Below are 23,343 nucleotides of genomic sequence, written 5' to 3'. Positions count from 1 at the left end.
AGTTTGAGTAAGCTCTGGGAGTTGGTGATGGACGGGGAGCCTGGTGTGCTGTATTCCATGGGGTTGCAGAGTCGGACACGACTGAGTGACTGAACTGAACTGAACATATATGGTCAATTGATTTTTTTTTTAAGTTACAGGGCACTTCAGTGGGGAAAGAATAATCTGTTACTAGTGTGGCTGAAACAACTTCTATTATATAAGCAATAATGAACCTCAACCTTTGCCTCATACTGCTATGAAAATTAACTCAATGTGGTTCAAAGACCAAAATGTAAAAGCAAACAATATGAAAACAGAATATAGGAGACTATCTTTGTGACTTGGTGTAGGCGAATTTTTTAAATATATTACTTAAATAGTACAAAGAATGTATGCCCAGAATATAGAATATTTTTAAAGAAAAACTCTTACAATTCTGGACATACAAATGCAGGGAAATGAATCTAAACACAGATCTTACAGTCTTCACAAAAATTAACTCAAAGTAGATTGTAGACCTAAATTTAAAAGCAGAATTATAAAGCTCCTATATTGCAGCATAGGAGAAAATCTACATGACCTCAGGTATGGTGATGACTTTTTAGATTCAATACTAAGGACATGAATCATGAAAGAAATAATTGGTAAGTAGACTTCATTAATAAAATTTCTCCTCTGTGAAAGACAGAGTCAAGATAAAGAAGAGATAAGCCTAAGATTGGGAGAAAATATTTGTTAAACATATATCTGCTAAAGGACTGTTATCCATAATATACAAAGAACTCTTATAATTTAGCAGCTTGAAAACTAACAACTGACTTAAAAATGGGCCAAGGCCTTTACAGACACTTCATCTAAGAAGATATACAGATGGCAAATAAGCATATGAAAAGATGTCCCATATCATATGTTATCGGGGAAATGCACATTAAAGCCAGAGTGAGGTAGTATTGCACAGCTGCTAGAATGGTCAAAATACAGAAACCTGGCAATACCAAATGCTGACACAAGATGAGCTCAAATGTGAAGCAAGGGAAACTTACTTATTGCTGATGGGGATACAAAATGGTACTGGCACTTAGAAGACAGTTACTACAGAACTAAACCTACCCTTGTCAGATGATCCAGAGCAATCTTGCTTCTTGATATTTATCTAAAGTAGTTGAAAACTTTTGTCAACACAAAAATCTGCACAAGGATGTTTATAGCAGCTTTATTCATAATCGCCAAAACTTGGAAGAAACCAAAATGTCTCTCAGTTGGTAAATGGATCAAGTGTGGTACATCCAGACAATGGAATATTAATCAGAGATTTTTTTAAAAAGCTATTGTTCAGAGCTTTGAAATGAGCTATGAAAAGCCAGGAAAAGGTGTGGAGGAAACTTAAATGTATGTTACAATAAAAAGAAGCCAGTTTGAAAAGGCTATATTCTATATGATTCTTTATGACATTCTTGAAAGGGCAAACCCATAGAGACAGTAAAAAAGAACAGTGGTTGGGTTCAGAGGGTGAATAGGTGGAACACAGGATCTTTAGGACAGTGAAAATATTCTGTATGTTATCATAATAATATATACATGTCAGTATGAAAGTGAAAGTGAAAGTCACTCCATGGTGTCCAACTCTTTGTGACACTATGGACTCTACAATCCATGGAATTCTTCAGGCCAGATACTGGAGTGGGTAGCTGTTCCCTTCTCCAGGGGATCTTCCCAACCCAGGGATCAAACCCAAGTCTCCTGCATTGCAGGCAGATTCTTTACCAGCTGAGCCACCAGGGAAGCCCAAGAATACTGGAGTGGATAGCCTATCACTTCTCCAGCAGATCTTCCCAACCCAGGAATTGAACCAGGGTCTCCTGCATTGCAGGCAGATTCTTTACCAGCTGAGCTACCAGGGAAGTCCACATGTCATTATAAATTTGTATAAACCCTTACAATGTACAGGAGTAAACTGTAATATCAACTATGGACTTTGGATCGTTATAGTGTATCAGTGTAGGTTCATTAATATCAAGTGTAACAAATGTACCTCTGTGGTGGGGGATGTTTATAAAGAGAGCTTTGCATGTCTAGGGGCTTGGGAAGATGGGAAATCTCTGTACCTTCCTCTCAATTTTGCTGTGAACCTTAAATGACTCTAAAAAGAACAGTCTTCATTAAAAAAAAAAAAAAAAGCTTATAATTCAACAGTAAGAAGTCAAATTAAACCAATTAAAAATAGACAAATGATTTGAAAGGGTATTTCACACCAAATCACATGTGTCTGGCCTAGCACAGGAGAAGATACTTAACACGTTGGCAGTCACAGAAGTGGAAATTAAAAGTGCTATGTGGCACCACTACACGTCTGCTGGAATGGCTAAATTAAGTGTTTCCAAGAATGGGAAGATACTAGAACTCTAATATTAATGTAAAGTGTACAAACACTTTGGAAAACATTTTGATAATTTCCTAAAAAGTTTAAAATACACTTACCATGTAACCTGCTATTTTAGGTGTTTACCTAAGAGAAACAGAAGTTTATGTTCACATACAGAATTATATGTGAATGTTCATGGGAACTTTATTCATAATGGCTCCAAACTGGAAACAACCTAAATGTCTATTAAAGGAAGAGTATATAAAAAAGTTTTGATGTATCCATACAGTAAAATACTACTTTGCATTAGAAAGGAATACACTACTGATATGTGAAAAATAAAGGTGTATCTCAAACATATTATGCTGAGCAAAAGAAGCCAGACCTAAAGTGTATACTTTGTGATTTCATTTTTGTGAAGTTCTACAAAGGACCTGTCTAATAGAGTGAGAGAAAAAAGATTTCTGGGCCCAGGAGTCAGTGGGTACTGACCAGGGGTGAGCACAGGGTAACCATTTGTGGTGATGGTTACACAAGTGTATGCTTTTATCAAAAGTTATCAACCTGAATATTAAAAATGGGTGCATATTATGTATGTAAACAATACCTCAGTAAGAAACTATTTGAAAACTAGTATGCTGATACTGCTGCTGCTGCTAAGTCGCTTCAGTCGTGCCTGACTCTTAGCGACCCCGTGGACTTCGGCCCACCAGGCTCCTCCATCTATGGGATTTTCCAGGCAAGAGTACTGGAGTGGGGTGCCATTGCCTTCTCTGGAAAACTAGTATATGTTTATGTAAAATGATCTGTCATGAAGAATAGTGTATTTTCCAAGAGTTGAATATTTTGCCTCTTATACTAAATCCTACAGAAAAAATAAGCTTGAGTCAACTTTCTAAAAGTAACCTTTATCTTTTTGAAATTAGCTTTGACCTCTTGGGCATAAACCTGATATCAATGTAGACTTCTTTGTCTCTCATTTCATAATAATAAACAATATTATTAGGCTAGAGTCAGATAAATGAACAAAAGTTTTAAGAGAGAATAGGAACATATAAATTGATGCTAGTACTCTTATGGCAGAAAATGAAGAACTAAAGAGTCTCTTGATGAAAGTGAAAAACTTGACTTAAAACTCAACATTCAGAAAACTAAGATCATGGCATCCAGTCCCATCACTTCATGGCAAATAGATGTGGAAACAGTGGAAACAGTGAGAGACTTTATTTTTTGGGCTCCAAGATCACTGCAGATGGTGACTGCAGCCATGAAATTAAAAGACACTTGCTCCTTGGAAGAAAAGCTATGACCAACCTAGACAGCATATTAAAAAGCAGAGACATTACTTGGCCAACAAAAATCCATCTAGTCAAAGCTATGGTTTTTCCAGTAGTCATGTATGGATGTGAGAGTTGGAGTATAAAGAAGGCTGAATGCCAAAGAATTGAAGCTTTTGAACTGTGGTGTTGGAGAAGACTCTTGAGAGTCCCTTGGACTGCAAGGAGATCCAACCAGTCCATCCTAAAGGAAATCAGTTCTGAATATTCATGAGAAGGACTGACACTGAAGCTGAAAGTCCAATCCTTTGGCCACCTGATGCAAAGAACTGACTCATTGGAAAAGACCCTGATGATGGGAAAGACTGAAGGCAGGAGGAGAAGGGGACGACAGAGAATGAGATGGTTGGATGGCATCACTGACTTGATGGACATGAGTTTGAGTAAGCTCTGGGAATTGGTGATGGACAGGGAAGCCTGGCGTGCTACAGTCCATGGGGTCTCAAAGAGTTGGACATGACTGAGCGACTGAACTGAAGTGAACTGAGTACTAAAGTAGAATAGCAAACCAAATGAATTCTTTGAAGTTTCCTAGATGGCCATGCAAAGAATGTCAGCTATGTAAAGAGGTAGCAGGTGGGGACACAGTGTGTTGGAACACAGCGTTTTAGAGCAATTACAATGAATGTCTCATGTACTATTAAAAGGAGAACAGTTCTCCTTAATCTAGTTTTCGATATTACTTGCAACTAAAATACTTCCTTTAATAGCAATTCTGTCCTTTAATAAATGTGAATACTGGAGAATCCCCAGGTTTAAAATATCACTGTGTACAGTAATATTATTTTGATGTGTGGATGCTACGAGGTGGACTCAGTGTACTCATTGGCCTAAAGAATTTCTTCTTCCTTTTCCTTGCTGGTATAAATCAGTTTAGGATATATAGGTAACTATAAATCTGAGAGAGATTTCAATTTTCAGAAGACCCTAATGTTGCATCTGTTGTGAATTTCACTAACTTGGGGCAAATGACTGTGGTGAAAAGATAGTATAAGATAGCACTGGAGTTATTCTCAGAAAATTTTAAGCAGAGGTTTCAGTTCAGTTCAGTCGCTCAGTCGTGTCTGACTCTTTGCAACCCCATGAACTGCAGCATGCCAGGCCTCCCTGTCCCATCACCAACTGCTGGAGTCTACCCAAACCCATGTCCATTGAGTTGGTGATGCCATCCAACCGTCTCATCCTCTGTTGTCCCCTTCTCCTCCTGCCTTAAATCTTACTAGAATTGCATTTCTCTGCATTATAAAAGGTACAGTAATTTGAAAAGCAGATAAAAAAATTCTATGGGAAGAAACATACACCAAAGAAGATGAAACCATCCTTCTACCCAACCATCATCACAGGGAGACAAATATTTGTTGGGGAGGAGGAATGATTAAGTTGTGCAATTTAAAGTTTAGTCTCCTCAACTACAGAGTTTTTGTTAAACTCTAAATTGCTTGCTAATGGTTGGTATAAAGGCATTCTTTAATGAAATCAAGCAGATGTTGGTTGAGTTCTATGGTAGTTTGAACATGGAATGAATACAGTGAGGGCAAGTGGATATAGAGGAGTCAGAAGATAAAGGACACTAAATTCAAGGTTACAGTTAAATTGGTGCCTTCTAGTATCAGTGAGAATATTCACATTATTAAAATTTTTAGGGCAAGCTGACATTCATTCACTCACTCATTATTTATTTAATCAACACATATGCACTGGTTTGGAGAAGGCAATGGCACCCCACTCCAGTACTTTTGCCTGGAAAATCCTATGGATGGAGAAGCCTGGTAGGCTGCAGTCCATGGGGTTGCTAGAGTTGGACACGACTAAGCAACTTCACTTTCATTTTTCAGTTTCATGCATTGGAGAAGGAAATGGCAACCCACTCCAGTGTTCTTGCCTGGAGAATCCCAGGGACTGGGGGGCCTGATGGCCTGCCGTATATGGGGTCGCACAGTCGGACACGACTGAAGCGACTTAGCAGCAGCAGCAGCAGCATGCTCTGGTTTTGTGGTATCTAAACCAACAGACACCTCTGCAGCCATGCAGTTTGTAATCCAGTAGGGAAAGGAGTTATTTCTTAACCATTTCCTTATTTATTTAGCTGTGCCCAATCTTAGTCAGAGCATGCGGGATCTTCAGTCTTCCATGTGGCATGTGGGATCTTTAGTTGCAGCATGAAAACTCTTAATTGTAGCATGTGGAATCTACTTCCTTGACCAGGGATCAAACCTGGGCCCCCTGCATTGGGAGTACAGAGTCTTAGCCACTGGACTACCAGGGAAGTCCCAGGAAAGGAGTCAGTGAACCAAAGTCATCTAATTAGCTTTTAAAATTTTATTTGTGATAATTACTATAAAAATATCAGGGTGATGTGAAATTATGTAAAGAAAGGAAACTAATTTTGGGGTACCAAAAAGGACTATCAGAGGGAGTGAGTTAAGTTCACACCTAGAGCACAAAGATTAATCATGATGAAGACAAGAGAAGAGATTGCTCCATGAATTTATTTATTAGGTTTTAGTACAATAGCAAGTAACAGAAAATGAAAATAGCAGTGGCTTAAAATGGAGAAGTTTATTTCACCCGACTTACATAACTTAGGGCTGGACTGTCCAAGGATGGACTGTCCTCATCAGTACACGGAACCCAGAATTATTCTATTTGTTGTTCTACTATGTATATCCTCTAGTTTGAAGGATTCTTCATGGTCCAGGATGACTGTTCTAGCTCTAATCATTTCATTAGCACTCCAATCAGCAGAAAGAGGAAAGGGAAGAAGGAAGGACATGCCTCTTTAAGAACATTTCTTATACCCCAGGTTTATACCTTAATAACATGGCCACATTTAGCTGTGACAGAGATTGGAAAAATGGTTTGTATTCAAAGCAGACATGTTTGTGTGCTAAGTCACTTCAGTCCTGTCTGACTGTGAGCCTATGGACTGTATGTAGCCTGCCAGGCTCCTCTGTCCATGGGATTCTCCAGGCAAGAATACTGGAGTGGGTTCCCATGCCCTCCTCCAGGGGATCTTCCTGACCCAGGGATCCAACCCACATCTCTTCTGTCCCCTGCATTGACAGTTGGGTTCATTACCACTGGTGCCATTTGGGAAGCCCCAAAGAAGATATGTGCCCAAGTGAAAATTAGGGTTCTATTACTGTAGAAAAAGAGGGCTAGGTGTTTTGTTATAGTGGAGACAACTAATAGCCTCTGTAAGAGAAAACTGTATGTACTTAGATAAACTTCTATATAAGAGAAAGTTTGGTATATTCAAAAGAAAGAGCATGCTGCTGTTGCTGCTGCTGCTGCTGCTGCTAAGTCACTTCAGTCGTGTCCGACTCTGTGCGACCCCATAGACCGCAGCCCACCAGGCTTCCCTGTCCCTGGGATTCTCAAGGCAAGAACACTGGAGTGGGTTGCCATTTCCTTCTCCAATGCATGAGAGTGAAAAATGAAAGTGAAGTTGCTCAGTCGTGTCCGACTCTTAGCGACCCCATGGATTTCAGCCCACCAGGCTCCTCCATCCATGGGATTTTCCAGGCAAGAGTACTGGAGTAGGGTGCCATTGCCTTCTCCGAAGAAAGAGCATAGTGTGTTTAAATGTTATGAGCAAATGGAAGGAAGAATGGCAAAAATTGGACAAAACTAGGTATTGCAGGTAATGGCAAATCATACACAGCCTCGGAAATCATGTTAAGAATTTTGAATTTTATCCAAAGAACAATGAAAAACTATTAAAAGTTTTAAAGGAAGAGGGTAACATTTTCAATTTCTCATATAAGAAATTTTTTTTCTCTTGTCGTGTGGAGAATACTTTAGAGACTTTGGAAATATATATTGTTGTTGCATTAGTCGCTCAGTTCAGTTCAGTTCAGTTCAGTCGCTCAGTCATGTCCAACTCTTTGTGACCCCATGAATCCCAGCACGCCAGGCCTCCCTGTCCATCACCAACTCCCAGAGTTCACTCAGATTCACGTCCATCGAGTCAGTGATGCCATCCAGCCATCTCATCCTCTGTCGTCCCCTTCTCCTCCTGCTCCCAATCCCTCCCAGCATCAGAGTCTTTTCCAATGAGTCAACTCTTCGCATGAGGTGGCCAAAGTACTGGAGTTTCAGCTTTAGCATCATTGCTTTCAAAGAAATCCCAGGGCTGATCTCCTTCAGAATGGATTGGTTGGATCTCCTTGCAGTCCAAGGGACTCTCAAGAGTCTTCTCCAACACCATGGTTCAAAAGCATCAATTCTTCGGCGCTCAGCCTTCTTCACAGTCCAACTCTCACATCCATACATGACCACAGAAAAAACCATAGCCTTGACTGGACGGACCTTTGTTGACAAAGTAATGTCTCTGCTTTTGAATATGCTATCTAGGTTGGTCGTAATTTTCCTTCCAAAGAGTAAGCGTCTTTTAATTTCATGGCTGCAGTCACCATCTGCAGTGATTTTTGGAGCCCAGAAATATAAAGTCAGCCACTGTTTCCACTGTTTCCCCATCTATTTCCCATGAAGTGATGGGACCAGATGCCATGATCTTCGTTTACTGAATGTTGAGCTTTAAGCCAACTTTTTCACTCTCCTCTTTCACTTTCATCAAGAGGCTTTTGAGTTCCTCTTCACTTTCTGCCATAAGGGTGGTGTCATCTGCATATCTGAGGTTATTGATATTTCTCCCGGCAATCTTGATTCCAGCTTGTGTTTCTTCCAGTCCAGCGTTTCTCATGATGTACTCTGCATAGAAGTTAAATAAGCAGGATGACAATATACAGCCCTGACGTACTCCTTTTCCGATTTGGAACCAGTCTGTTGTTCCATGTCCAGTTCTAACTGTTGCTTCCTGTCCTGCATACAGATTTCTCAAGAGGCAGGTCAAGTGGTCTGGTATTCCCATCTCTTTCAGAATTTCCCACAGTTTATTGTGATCCACACAGTCAAAGGCTTTGACATAGTTAATAAAGCAGAAATAGATGCTTTTCTGGAACTCTCTTGCTTTTTCCATGATCCAGCAGATGTTGGCAATTTGATCTCTGGTTCCTCTGCCTTTTCTAAAACTAGCTTGGACTTCAGGAAGTTCACCATTCACGTATTGCTGAAGCCTGGCTTGGAGAATTTTGAGCATTACTTTACTAGCATGTGAGATGAGTGCAATTGTGTGGTAGTTTGAGCATTCTTTGGCATTGCCTTTCTTTGGGATTGGAATGAAAACTGACCTTTACCAGTCCTGTGGCCACTGCTGAGTTTCCCAAATTTGCTGGCATATTGACTGCAGCACGTTCACAGCATCATCTTTCAGGATTTGAAATAGCTCAACTGGAATTCCATCACCTCCACTAGCTTTGTTTGTAGTGATGCTTTCTAAGGCCCACTTGACTTCACATTCCAGGATGTCTGGCTCTAGGTCAGTGATCACACCATCGTGATTATCTGGGTCATGAAGATGTTTTTTGTACAGTTCTTCTGTGTATTCTTGCCACCTGTTCTTGATATCTTCTGCCTCTGTTAGGTCTATACCATTTCTGTCCTTTATCGAGCCCATCTTTGCATGAAATGTTCCCTTGGTCACTCAGTTGTGTCCAACTCTTTGTGACCCCAGGGACTGTAGCTCGTCAGGCTCCTCTGTCTATGGGATTCTCTAGGCAAGAATACTGGAGTGGATTGCCATTCCCTTTTCCAGGGAATCTTCCTTACCCAGGGATTGAACCCAGCTCCCCTGAATTGCAGGCAGATTCTTAACAGTCTGAGCCACCCAATAAGAGTACTCTTTGGCATACAATTGCATATTTATCAATTCTGAAAAAAGCACTGGACATGAGTTCAAATCTGGATGGACATGCACTGAATGTTTGTAATAATAATTAATATCAGAAAAGCTTCACTTTCTCCTTTATAACTTTTTATTTTGAATGATTTGTTTTACAATAAGCATGTGTTATTTTAAGTTTCACTAAAAGTTAATGAATCATTTTCAGTTTTGAAAAACAAACACAAAAAGACTTTGCTGATTTGCAGACCAGATTGCTGACTCCTGTCCCTAATGATCTCTCTTTGTTTTGCCCTCCGTTTCTGATGGTTGCTTCTTCTCTGGAGTCTGCCTATTTGCCAGGTCCCTTTGCATTGACAATTCTTTTAGACTGTTTTCCTACTTTTTAATTTTGTGTTTGCATTTCTGATAGGATGAGAAGTAGCTTTGTCTCATTCCATCATCCCATTTCCCCACTCACAGGTTGTTCTCTTATATCCTGGCTCTGTCGAGCAGCATCAGTTTCTGCTTTTCTTCCAGGGACTTTTGGACAGGATGTAGATGTCCTTGGAACTTTCTTGGTGGCGCAGACGATAAAGAATCTGCCTGCAGTGCTGCAGTTCAATACCTGGGTTTGATCCCTGGGTCAGGAAGATCCCCTGGAGAAGGGAACTGCCACCCACTCCAGTGTTCTTGCTTGGAGAATTCCATGGACAGAGGAGCCTGGTGGGACTAACACTGGACATCCTTGGATTTTCTCTTCTCCTACTGCCAGCATGTTTCTAAAGACATGCACTCAAGGATTGACTAATGAGGATTAAAGAGTCTGTGTGGAAATCATATCTGATCCTTGATCCTTTTCCTGAACAGTATACACTTTAATTGCTTAGACTTACAAAAATTTTTTTTAGCCTTTAACCTTTTTATTTTGTATTGGAGTATAGCTGATTAATAATGTTGTAATAGTTTCAGGTGAACAGCACAGGGACTCAGCCATACATATACGTGTATCTGTTCTCCCCCAAGCTCACCTCTCATCCAGGTTGCCACATAACATTGTAGACTTACTGAATTTTGGACTTAACATTTAAAGGCCATCAATGATAAAGTATAACATAACACAGAAATTCCTTTGTAGATATTCTGAATATTTTGAATATCTTTTGTCTCTTTAAAGAGCTCTAGAAATTAGAAACTTCCTTCTAATAAGTAGTTCTTAGAAAGATTAGAGAAGGCGATGGCACCCCACTCTAGTACTCTTGCCTGGAAAATCCCATGGACGGAGGAGCCTGGTGGCTGCAGTCCATGGGGTCGTGAAGAGTCGGACACGACTGAGCGACTTCACTTTCATTTTTCATTTTCATGCATTGGAGAAGGAAATGGCAACCCACTCCAGTGTTCTTGCCTGGAGAATCCCAGGGACTGGGGGGCCTGATGGCCTGCCGTATATGGGGTCGCACAGTCGGACACGACTGAAGCGAATTAGCAGCAGCAGCAGCAGCAGAAAGATTATAGGATCTAGAGTCAGAGGACTTGTATTACAATCTTCCCTCAATTGTAGGATGACCTTGCAAATTGAGTAACATTGAATTGTACACAGCTAACTTCTAAACTGTCTTTAGGGGGCAGTACTAAACCACAAAATTTATAAAATAAATTTTGCTATTTTTGCTAATGCTATTGGCAAATGTTAATATAAAACAAAACTAAAATAACAATGATGAGACTTGTGATGCAATTATATATACCTCTTATTATTAGTAAAATTTTCTAGGTAGTCAAACAAATGTTAGTTTAAAACTCATTCCTTTAATGATTTATTTAATAAATAATTATTAAATTACATTATACAAAAACACATGGTAAGAGATGCAAATGTGAATAAGGCATATTTGCTTTCAGATAACTTACAATTAACTAAGATAAATAATTTGTATGTGTCTGTGTTTGTGTGTATATAACTCTTTCAGGCTAAAGATTATGATAAAAATAACATTTATTGATGATTTTTTATGGGCTTCCACAGTAGGTAGCTCAGTGGTAAAGAGTCTGCCTGCAATGCAGGAGACACGGAAGACGCGCCTTTGATCCCTGGGTCTAGAGAAGCCCCTGGAGGAGGAAATGGCACCCCCCTACAGTATTCTTGCTGGGAAAATCTCATGGACAGAGAAGACTGGCAGGCTGCAGTCCATAGGGTCTCAGAGAGTTAGATATGACTGAGTGACAGCACTGCAGCAGCACTGATTATTTTTCATCTACCTGTCACTGTCAAGCAACTAATTTTATCCTCATATAGCCCCTTCAAGTAGGAATGATTATTATGCTTACTTTGCAGATAAGGAAACTGAGGATTAGTCAGATTATGTGATTTGCTCAGTAACACAGCTTGCAAGTGGCAGAGCCAGGAATATATATCTATTTGCATATATTAAATATATATCTGTTTGACTTTAAAACTTCTGCTCTTTGCCATTGTACCATTTGTCATTTCAAAGTCTATGTGAAATAACAGAATACACAAACTGACAGAAAGAACTGAAGACTTTCAGAAGAGAGCAACATCCTTCCTGTTTGTGGTAAATCTGGAAAATTTTATGTAAGAGGTGAAATCTGAATTGTATTTTGAGGAATCAATAGTATTATAGGAGAATAATAGCTAAAAACAATGGTTAATACTTATTCAAACCTGACTGTGTGTCAGGCACCATATATTCATTACCTTATTTTTCAGGAAAAGTTTCTAAGGGAGGTGTATACTACTGTATTTTCCCACTGCATAAGGTAAGTGAGGCTGCCAGTGGTCCTATACTCTGAAAATCACACTAATTAGTAGGCTAAAAAGGAAGAGAGTTAGGGAACTTGAATCCAGGACTAATTTTAGAGTCTAAACTCTTAAGCAGTAAAATAGTTGTATGGAGAAGTAAGGTGGAGGGCATGAACAAAAGCACAGAACAGATTAGGAAAGGATAAATAATTCCATTTGGTTATAGCCTTGGGTGAGTAAAAGGGAGTAAGAAAGGGGCTGAAAAATAGTTTGACCATAAAACCTTGAAGCCATATTAAGGAATATGGATATTATTTGCTATACAATGGGAAGTACTTGAAGAATTATGAGCTGGGAACAGACATAAGCAGTTTTTCTTTGGGGAGGAGAAAGAGACAGAAGAAAAAAACTGATTATAAAATGTTGATAATTGTTAGCCAAGCATATGATTTATACTGCCATATGTATCAACCTTAATTGTTAAACCAATAATTGATCATGAGTTGGTGAAGGAGATGCCCATTTGATCATTCTAGTCATTTTTATAGATAGCATTGATCAAACATATGGATTGGATGCCCTAGAGTTAGGCAGTCTGGATTAGGATCCTTTTTCTGTCATCTCTGTGACCTTGGGTTTTACTTGACTTCTTGTGGCTTAGTTTAGTATTTTCCTGAAAGTCTTGTGTGAATTAAAATAATGAATAATAGAGGACTCAGTAGATTGTAGCACTGTATTATTGTATTATAATTATAAAAGCACTGTAGCACTATATTATATCTTACAGACAGTAACTCATTGAAGGACTATTGAAGTTCTTAATTTCTCAGTTATTGAAAATTGATAAAGGGAAATGTAAGATGTGAATGCAAAAACCAGTTGTATTGTGAAGTCTTATATGCTGTTTTTTAAAGCAACAACTTTTAGGGGGAGATGGGTGCTATTTACAATTCAGTATGTAAACTATCTTTACTAACTTCAGTAATCATAATCTATCAATGTTATACTGAACACTATACTCTGAATATTTCTAGACAAACTTATTGTCTTTGCTATTTAAAAAAAATACTCCCTGCTGAATATTCAGCAGGCTCTTTTAATCTGGAATTTTTATTTCGTTCTGGCAAAATTTCTTGCATTGTTACTTTGACAATTTCTTTTTACCTCTACTTGGAACTCTTAGTTTGATCCCTTAATTTTCTTAACTTTTAACTTCTTTTGTTCTGTCCTCTGGGAAATTTGCTCAGACTTATTTTCCATCTCTTCTGTTGGATTTTATGTATTCTCTCTCTCTGAGGATACTGTTTATAATTTTTATCTGTATATTTAGTTTGGCCTGTTAAAAGCTTCCTTCCAATATATGGTTATCATACTCTTGTTCATATTTAACTGAAAAATTAGGAACTGTTTATGTGGATGGAGTTTGTTGGGGAGGGGTTTCACAGTAGGCATTAAGGCATGGACCCCTCTGCCATTTTCCTAAGTACATACAGATTGTTTTTCTTGAGCGGTCCAGAGGAGTATACTCTCATCTGCTACCTGGGAGATATGAGCTTAGCTGCCATGTTCTCTAAGACAAATGTGGGAAGAAGGCACAGGGGCAGGTGGAGCATCTTTATTTACTACATAGATATTCACTTAATTTCATTGTTTTTAAAGAGGTATCCCTCAGTTCATTGTGCCTGGTTTCTTAGAATTCATAATCCCTTTGCTTCAACCTCACCAGAAGGTAAATCTCCAATTTCTTGTCAGGTGGTGAAGGTTTATTTTCTTGGCTGGGTGATGAGTCTGGGGTCTAATTTCTAATATAGAGTTTCTATTCTGTTTTAGTTCCACCAGCACCTACAAAATTTCTTGCATTATTACTTCACAGGTAGTCAATCTCTCTCATTCATAAGTCCTTTAGAGGAGTTGAATCATGAATAGATCTGCTTTTTATTCTTCCTCTTTTCAGACAGTTTGCTTTCCGAATCCTCAAGTTTTCTATATGAAATTGATAAGTCATCTGTTTATCATTGTCTAAATGTTTTCTAGATATTGCTCATCTGTTAACTTCCCTCCTGTTGTCCTTGTCCTTATGGTTTAGATCATTTTTGCACAAGTTTTGCTGTCATTTAAGTGAGATTTGAAAAGTAGCAAAACTAAATATGTTTGCTTAGCAAGGAAGTCCTATTATTAACTTTAAAAGTATCTTACAAGGGCTTCCCAGGAGACATAAGAGACAGGGGTTCAATCCCTGGGTGTGGAAAATCCTTTGGAGGAGGGCATAGCTCCCAACTCCAGTATTCTTGTCTGGAGAATCCCATGGGCAAAGGAGCCTGGCGGGCTACAGTCCGGGGGTTGCAAAGAGTTGAACATGCCTGAAGCGACTTAGCACATACCCCTCTTATGCATATAATATGAAATTTTATGAATTTCTTTTTTTTCCCCAAAACGAGTCTACTTTTTGATGACACTGTGAAAAAAATAGAATTTTATCGATTCCTATTTCAATATTTTAATTTTGTTCCTCTGATTTCATTAGAAATCAAAATATTTGTTGCTGTTTTTATGTTCTTTTGAGTCATTTTCATGTCCTGTTCTTCAACATGAACTTTGCAATTTACCAATCTTTGTCACCCAGTTTTTTCACTTTGTTTTCTTTCACACTCAACTTAGAATTAAATTATATATATTTTTTGGCTGATTTCCATAGCACAGTCACATAACTATGTCCAGAATTAAGCTAATTTCTTCTTGCTAACATACACCATGAGAAATTTATGTAATTTAATTGATGTTAAGATATCTGACTGACATTGATATAATATATTGCTATGATATAAATTTAATTTCAGAGAACTTCATCTACAATAAATTTGTCACCAGGAGAAGTGGAAGAAGATGATGACGATGAAAACACTTGTGGGCCCTCAGGACTCTGGGAAGCATTAACTCCTTGTAATGGATGTAGGAACCTTGGCTTCCCCATTCTTGCACAGGTAATGGTTTACTTTCTTAAGATACAATAAAACATAAAAATGGTTGCCTAGGTTTATAAATAAATCTTTTTTATTATCCACTGAAAATCCAATTAGTATTTTATTTATACTTTGAAATTTTTTCAGTTCAGGGTCAGTAAAATGCTTATATAACTAGCTGTACATGTATGCATAAGTCAACACATACTCTACATAATTATAATTTTATGTGATTTTATTTTGGTCATGATGCTAGCTCTAGAAAAATTGAGTTATATAAGAGGTTTTAGTATTTATGAGTTTGAAATATTTCATTTTAAAGAATGCTATTTTGAAATTAAATCATAATTCATATTTAAATAATAATAAAATGATTTAAAAGAAAGCATGTGAGAGCTCTTTAAAAGCATAGTGATTTTTTTTTTCTTAGCACAATGGAATATTGTAGAATAATGTGTGCCACTGACAATTATGCACTACAATACCAAAATGAGAATAGAACACTAAAGCATTGATTATAATTTTGAAATCATTTCACTACTCATTAAGTCACTTTTAATTTTATTGTGTCACCTTCAAATTTTTCTTGTGCATTATTATTCACAAGCCCTTAGAGGAGCTTCAGAAATAAGTAAAACAAGCCAAACAGAATTAGGAAATTTGAAGCCACAATGAATTCATCTCTACATGAAGATGAAAAAGCACTTAATATGAAAAATAGTGTAATGGCAAGGTGTGTTTATGTAACTACATAAAATATAAGTGGAAAAATAATCTAGGATAAGAAAGAATTCAGTATATCTCAAAAATATTGTTTTCTGTTTTGCAACAAATATGAAGTAATTGTCTTCAAGAAATCATTACATGTTTTTACATCTATGTCATAAGTTAATCACAGCCACCCAAATTCCAATATTGATTTATTGCACTTAAAGAATCTCTTTATCTTATATGAACTATTTATGAAACTTTAAGACAATTTATACTAACCTTACAGAATTCTTTTCAACGTTTACCGGCCTGTGAGATCCATAAAGGCACACTATGTATTGCTCAATGTCTATGATTTAATGCCAACACTGTTCCTGAAACATTGTCACAATTACCTAGTATTTGAATTAAATGATTTTCTATAGGGTTTCATTTCTTCACTTGTTGATGTTTGGTAGAAACCAATGCAATCCTGTAAAACAATTATCCTTCAATTAAAAATAAATTAAAAAACACTTTTATGTATTTAAAAGGGTGTGTTTGTGTGTATGTTAGTCAAGGGTATAGAAGAAAGGAAATTAAGAAACATAGGTTTTGATTTTATTAATATACTTTTATCTGCTTAACAGTTTACCAGTAATTGAATGCTTTTACCTATTTTTTGGCTCATAAAATTAATATTTTTGTATTTTTATTTTCAAAAGTAGAATTCTTATAAAATAGCAGAACTCTAAGCTATCATAATATATGACTATATCTGGGTTCTCCATCACCTTATTAACCTTTACGTTTATTTTTTAAATTTTAACATTTTGTTTTACTAGGTTTGGGAGTATGTTTGGTAGTACCTTGGTTTTGTTTATAATTTTTAATATTTTTCTTTGGCATTTTTCTGTGTAGGCTTGTATCACTTGAATAAATATTGCGTATTACTATTTTAATAGCTATATTTACCCTAAAATATTTCCCAATCTGAAGCTTTTCTTTCTTTTTTAATATTGTATGGGCATATGTTGTGTACTTTTTTTTTACCATCAAATTGACTATGGTCTTTTTAAAAAATTCATTTCATCTAGAATTTCTTTAAAAAAAATTTCAAATGTGGCTTTATATTTGTTTTTAACTTGATATCTACTTTTTCTATGACCTTACATTTGACAGTAACTCATTCCTTTCATTATATGCCATCATGCTTGGCTTGGGTTTTCTTCTGAATCTCTTATTTTAATTTTCCTATTTTTAAAAACAATGACCCACTTTGATATTTTTGCACATATATTGCAGGAGAAATATCATTGTATTAACACTGTTAGCTGACATGATTGTCTGCTTTTAAATTTATATTTTATACTCTGTCAGGTTTAAAAAGTATTCTTATTGGGTTTTTAATTGTTACTGCTTTAAATCTATAAACTTACTTGAGATGCAGTACCTTTTTAAAAAATGTATTTAATCTAACAAATCAAACAGAATTCTTTTACCAAGTTCTCTTCTAGTCTTCTTTTACTAATGTTCTCAATTTGTAATGGGTTTCCCTTTAACATATGTGTGTGTGTATGCTTAGTCACTTCAGTCATGTCTGACTCTTCATGACACTATGGACTGTAGCCCTCCAGGCTCCTCTGTCCATGGGATACTACAGGCAAGAATATTAGAGTGGGTTGCCATGCCCTCCTCCAGGGCACCTTCCTGACCCAGGGATCGACCAGCATCTCGTACATCTCCTGCATTGGCAGGAGGTTTCTTTACCACTAGCACCAAACCTGCCTGCCAGTGCAGGAGACATAAGAGATTCCTGGGTGGGGAAGATGCCCTCAAGGAAGACATGGCAACCGACTCCAATATTCTTGCCTGGAGAATCCCATAGACAGAGGAGCCTGGAGGGCTAGAGTCAATAGGGTCACAAAGATTCAGATACGACTAAAGTGACTTAGCACATATATATACATATATAATTATAACAACATTTTTAATGTGATGATGCAAACTATAAAAATACTTATTATATTTCACAATAAAGTTAATGTGCAATGGTTGACACACTGGTATAGCTTAAAACTTATAAAAAACTTATAGCTTATAAGTTTTTCCTATAACTTGCAACAACTTTGAACTCAGGATTTTCTGGACATATGATTCTGTTATTGATGAAATTTTAAGGAAACTTTATTTAGAAGCCAGTTTTTTTCAGATCTGAATTATTTTGGGAGCCATTAAAATCATTAAGCCATAAGCACTGTGCATATAGGGCCTCATGAAAAGTTACATGCACAGAGTTACACTGTGCATGTAAGGGCCTCACTACCTTACAGTTTGGCACCAGAGCCTTTGCAATCAGTGGAATTAGTACAGTGAGATGGCAAGAATACACAGAAGAACTGTACAAAAAAGATCTTCACGACCCAGATAATCACAGTGGTGTGATCACTGACCTAGAGCCAGACATCCTGGAATGTGAAGTCAAGTGGGCCTTAGGAAGCATCACTACGAACAAAGCCAGTGGAGGTGACAGAATTCCAGTTGAGCTATTTCAAATCCAGAAAGATGATGCTGTTAAAGTGCTGCACTCAATATGCCAGCAAATTTGGAAAACTCAGCAGTGGCCACAGGACTGGAAAAGGTCACTTTTCATTCCAATCCTAAAGAAAGGCAATGCCAAAGAATGCTCAAACTACCGCACAATTGCACTCATCTCTGGCAACCCACTCCAGTACTCTTGCCTGGAAAATCCCATGGGTGGAGGAGCCTGGAAGGCTGCAGTCCATGGGGTCGTTGAGGGTCGGACACGACTGAGCAACTTCACATTCACTTTTCACTTTCATGCATTGGAGAAGGAAATGGCAACCCACTCCAGTGTTATTGCCTGGAGAATCCCAGGGATGGGGAAGCCTGGTGGGCTGCCGTCTATGGGGTCGCACAGAGTTGGACACAACTGAAGTGACTGCAGCAGCAGCAGCAGCACACGCTAGTAAAGTAATGCTTAAAATTCTCCAAGCCAGGCTTCAGCAATATGTGAACTGTAAACTTCCTGATGTTCAAGCTGGTTTTAGAAAAGGCAGAGGAACCAGAGATCAAATTGCCAACATCCGCTGGATCATGGAAAAAGCAAGAGAGTTCCAGAAAAACATCTATTTCTGCTTTATTGACTATGCCAAAGCCTTTGACTATGTGGATCACAATAAACTGTGGAAACTTCTGAAAGAGATGGGAATACCAGACCACCTGACCTGCCTCTTGAGAAATTTGTATGCAGATCAGGAAGCAACAGTTAGAACTGGGCATGGAACAACAGACTGGTTCCAAATAGGAAAAGAGTTCGTCAAGGCTGTATATTGTCACCCTGTTTATTTAACTTCTATGCAGAGTACATCATGAGAAATGCTGGACTGGAAGAAACACAAGCTGGAGTCAAGATTGCTGGGAGAAATATCAATAACCTCAGATATGCAGATGACACCACCCTTATGGCAGAAAGTAAAGAGGAACTAAAAAGCCTCTTGATGAAGGTGAAAGTGGAGAGTGAAAAAGTTGGCTTAAAGCTCAACATTCAGTAAACGAGGATTATGGCATCTGGTCCCGTCACTTTATGGGAAATAGATGGGGAAACAGTTGAAACAGTGTCAGACTTTATTTTTGGGGGCTCCAAAATCACTGCAGATGGTGACTGCAGCCATGAAATTAAAAGACACTTACTCCTTGGAAGGAAAGTTATGACCAACCTAGATAGCATATTCAAAAGCAGAGACATTACTTTGCCAACAAAGGTTCGTCTAGTCAAGGCTATGGTTTTTCCTGTGGTCATGTATGGATGTGAGAGTTGGACTGTGCAGAAAGCTGAGCACCGAAGAATTGATGCTTTTGAACCATGGTATTGGAGAAGACTCTTGAGAGTCCCTTGGACTGCAAGGAGATCCAACCAGTCCATTCTGAAGATCAGCCCTGGGATTTCTTTGAAAGGAATGATGCTAAAGCTGAAACTCCAGCACTTTGGCCACCTCATGCGAAGACTTGACTGATTGGAGAAGACTCTGATGCTGGGAGGGATTGGGGGCAAGAGGAGAAGGGGACGACAGAGGATGGGATGGCTGGATGGCATCACGGACTCGATGGACATGAGTCTGAGTGAACTCCGGGAGTTGGTGATGGACAGGTAGGCCTGGCGTGCTGCGATTCATGGGGTCGCAAAGAGCCGCACACGACTGAGCGACTGATCTGATCTGATCTGATCTAGCAGATTCCTACATATTCAGATTTTCTGGATTGGAATAAATATAATTTATTCTTCTTAGCTGGATCTAGCAAACAGGTATTAAATATCTTGTATTCAAAGTAGAGTGCTAAACTTCAGAAACATGAGGATTATGGAAATACAAACTTAATTGGGAGCCAGGTTACTTTTACATTCTGATTCTGGGCTTTAAAACTATATTATTTATCACTTTCAAATTCTTAGACTTTGTACTTGCAAAATTAGAACATTGCTTGGTCTTTTGGATCTTAATTTCCAAAATCATTTAATTTCTGCTGCTGCTGCTGCTAAGTCGCTTCAGTCATGTCCAACTCTGTGCGATCCCATAGTCGACAGCCCACCAGGCTCGCCTGTACCTGGGATTCTCCAGGCAAGAACGCTGGAGTGGGTTGCCATTTCCTTCTCCAATGCAGGAAAGTGAAAAGTGAAAGGGAAGTCGCTCAGTCATGTCCAAGTCTTAGCGACCCCATGGACTGCAGCCCACCAAGCTCCTCCGTCCATGGGATTTTCCAGGCAAGAGTTCTGGAGTGGGGTGCCATTGCCTTCTCCGATTTAATTTCTAGTTTTTGTCTATATTTTGAATTGATCCTATATTCAAGTTTCATCTATTTTTTCTGGTTTTTAGAAGGTATTTTCTTCTCTTATTGTGACTAGATTGTTGGAGTTTTTATAAGAGGCAATTCCTTTCAAATTTATGAGAATTGGTAATTCTGAATAACAGGATTAAAATGAAAATATATATGATATATTGGGCACTTTAGTATAATTTCAAAGCAGTTAAATAAAATTTAAGCTGGGCAAAGAATTAGAAAAGAAATCAAGAATGAAGGGACTGGGAATACGAAGCCCTTTCTGGAAAGTATAATTAAACTCAAATTTGTTTTTCAACATTCTTGGCAATAACAATCACTACTATTTTGAAAATAGAAGTGAGAAGGGAGGAAGTAGAATTCAGAAGTGAGCAAGAACAAAGGTGGGGTTGGGGAAAGATCCTCTAGAGCAGATAATCAAACTGTTAGATAAGGCCCAAGAATGAACATGGGAGTTACACTTTATAGCTCTCCCATTTGTGTTGTTGCAATAGTACTTGGGGAACCGTCTGAACAGGAGACAATCCAATAAAGGTGCTAGGAATAAAGTATAAAACTGTACCTTGTGTTTGCTCAAATGGCAAACCCAAATCTGAAATATTTGATTGACTGATATGCTCACAAAAAGCTACAGTGAGATCAGGTATTGTCTGGCCATAGGAAACTGAAGTCATAAAAGAAAGTGTGGGGGAAGGGAAACTTTTGAATGAAGATGAAATAAGAAGAGAGAGGAATTTTGTTACTTGAGTTCGGTGAATGCAGTGAATACATCTGAACAAATAAAGAGCAGTGCTGTTTCATAAGAACTGTAATCCCATATACCTTGGGCTTTTTGTGCTGTAGGCATCTTGCTAAGCTTTGTTGCTTTTGCAGATGTTGGAATGACTTATGTGCATCTTGTTTTTTCTCTAACGAATTTATCTTCTTTCAAGACTCACCTAAAGACACATCTGCTTTTTTGTCTAAACCTTCTCATCTGGAGTTAGTTGGTCTCACCCCAGTTCCCTGGCTTCCATGGCATTTCATTTCTGCCTCTGCCTGTTATTTACATCCTTGTCTCTTTCTCTTGGGCTTCCCAGGTGACTCAGTGGATAGAGAGTCTGCCTGTGCAGGAAACACAGGCAATGTGGGTTCTATTCCTGGGTTTGGAAGATTCCCTGGAGTAGGACATGGCAACCCACTCCAGGATTCTTGCCTGGGAAACCCCTGGAGGGAGGAGCCTGGCAGGCTATAGTCCAGAGGGTCGCAAAGAGTTGGACACGACTGAACACACACACACACTGTTTACACAATGCCTACAGTGATGTCAGATATTTTACATGTAGCTATCTAAAGAAATTCACCCATTCCAGTCCATTTTACTTTGCTGATTCCTAGAATGTTGACATTTACTCTTGCCATCTCCTGTTTGACCACTTCCAATTTGCCCTGATTCATGGACCTGACATTCCAGGTTCCTATGCAATATTGCTCTTTACAGCATCGGACCTTGCTTCTATCATCAGTCACATCCACAGCTGTGTATGGTTTTTGCTTTGGCTCCATCCCTTCATTCTTTCTGGAGTTATTTCTCCACTGATCTCCAGTAGCATATTGGGCCCCTACTGACCTGGGGAGTTCTTCTTTCACTATCCATCATTTTGCCTTTTCATACTGTTCATGGGGTTCTCAAGGCAAGAATACTGAAGTGGTTTGCCATTCCCTTCTCCAGTGGACCACATTCTCTCAGACCTCTCCTCCATGACCTGCCCGTCTTGGGTGGCCCCACAGGCATGGTTTAGTTTCACTGAGTTAGACAAGGCTGTGGTCTTAGTGTGATTAGATTGACTAGTTTTCTGTGATTATGGTTTCAGTGTGTCTGTCCTCTGATGCCCTCTTGCAACACCTACCATCTTACTTGGGTTTCTCTTACCTTGTACGTGGGGTATCTCTTCACGGCTGCTCCAGCAAAGTGCAGCTGCTTCTCCTTACCTTGGATTAGGGGTATCTCCTCACCGCCACCCCTCCTGACCTTGAATGTGGAATAGCTCCTCTAGGCCCTCCGGCACCCGCACAGCCACCGCTCCTTGGAGGTGGGGTTGCTCCTCCCAGCCGCCGCCCCTGGCCTCTCACGTGGGGTAGCTCCTCTCCGCTGTGCTCTGTGAGCCGTCGCAGCCACCCACGCTCATCTCACACGCTAGTAAAGTAATGCTCAAAATTCTCCAAGCCAGGCTTCAGCAATACGTGAACCACGGACTTCCAGATGTTCAAGCTGGTTTTAGAAAAGGCAGAGGAACCAGAGATCAAATTGCCAACATCCGCTGGATCATGGAAAAAGCAAGAGAGTTCCAGAAAAACATCTATTTCTGCTTTATTGACTATGCCAAAGCCTTTGACTGTGTGGATCACAATAAACTGTGGAAAATTCTTCCAGAGATGGGAATACCAGACTACCTGACCTGCCTCTTGAGAAACCTGTATGCAGGTCAGGAAGCAACAGTTAGAACTGGACATGGAACAACAGACTGGTTCCAAATAGGAAAAGGAGTACGTCAAGGCTGTATATTGTCACCCTGTTTATTTAACTTACGTGCAGAGTACATCATGAGAAACGCAGGGCTGGAAGAAGCACAAGCTGGAATCAAGATTGCTGGGAGAAATATCAATAATCTTAGATAAGCCTTTCC

The 23,343-nt window shown here is 38.8% G+C and overlaps 1 protein-coding gene and 1 non-coding gene across 5 annotated transcripts in view; one reads left to right on the top strand and one right to left on the bottom strand.

Annotated features, from left to right (window-relative positions):
• The window catches only part of ANKS1B (ankyrin repeat and sterile alpha motif domain containing 1B), a 1,160,119-nt gene that overhangs the window by 260,742 nt on the left and 876,034 nt on the right, over positions 1-23,343 (top strand). For all 4 annotated transcript variants that reach the window (XM_061417010.1, XM_061417008.1, XM_061417009.1 and 1 more), the window contains exon 9: positions 15,005-15,148. In XM_061417010.1, coding sequence (XP_061272994.1) covers positions 15,005-15,148 — 144 coding nt within the window. The remainder of the gene's footprint in view (positions 1-15,004; positions 15,149-23,343) is intronic.
• Positions 5,875-5,947, bottom strand: TRNAG-CCC (transfer RNA glycine (anticodon CCC)). The gene has a single exon. It is a non-coding gene; the product is annotated as a tRNA-Gly (tRNA).

This window comes from Bos javanicus, chromosome 5, assembly GCF_032452875.1.
Source record: "Bos javanicus breed banteng chromosome 5, ARS-OSU_banteng_1.0, whole genome shotgun sequence".
Classification (NCBI taxonomy): domain Eukaryota; kingdom Metazoa; phylum Chordata; class Mammalia; order Artiodactyla; family Bovidae; genus Bos; species Bos javanicus.
The sequence above is the reverse complement of the archived record's forward strand: the minus strand, read 5'-3'. Positions and strand labels throughout refer to the sequence as shown.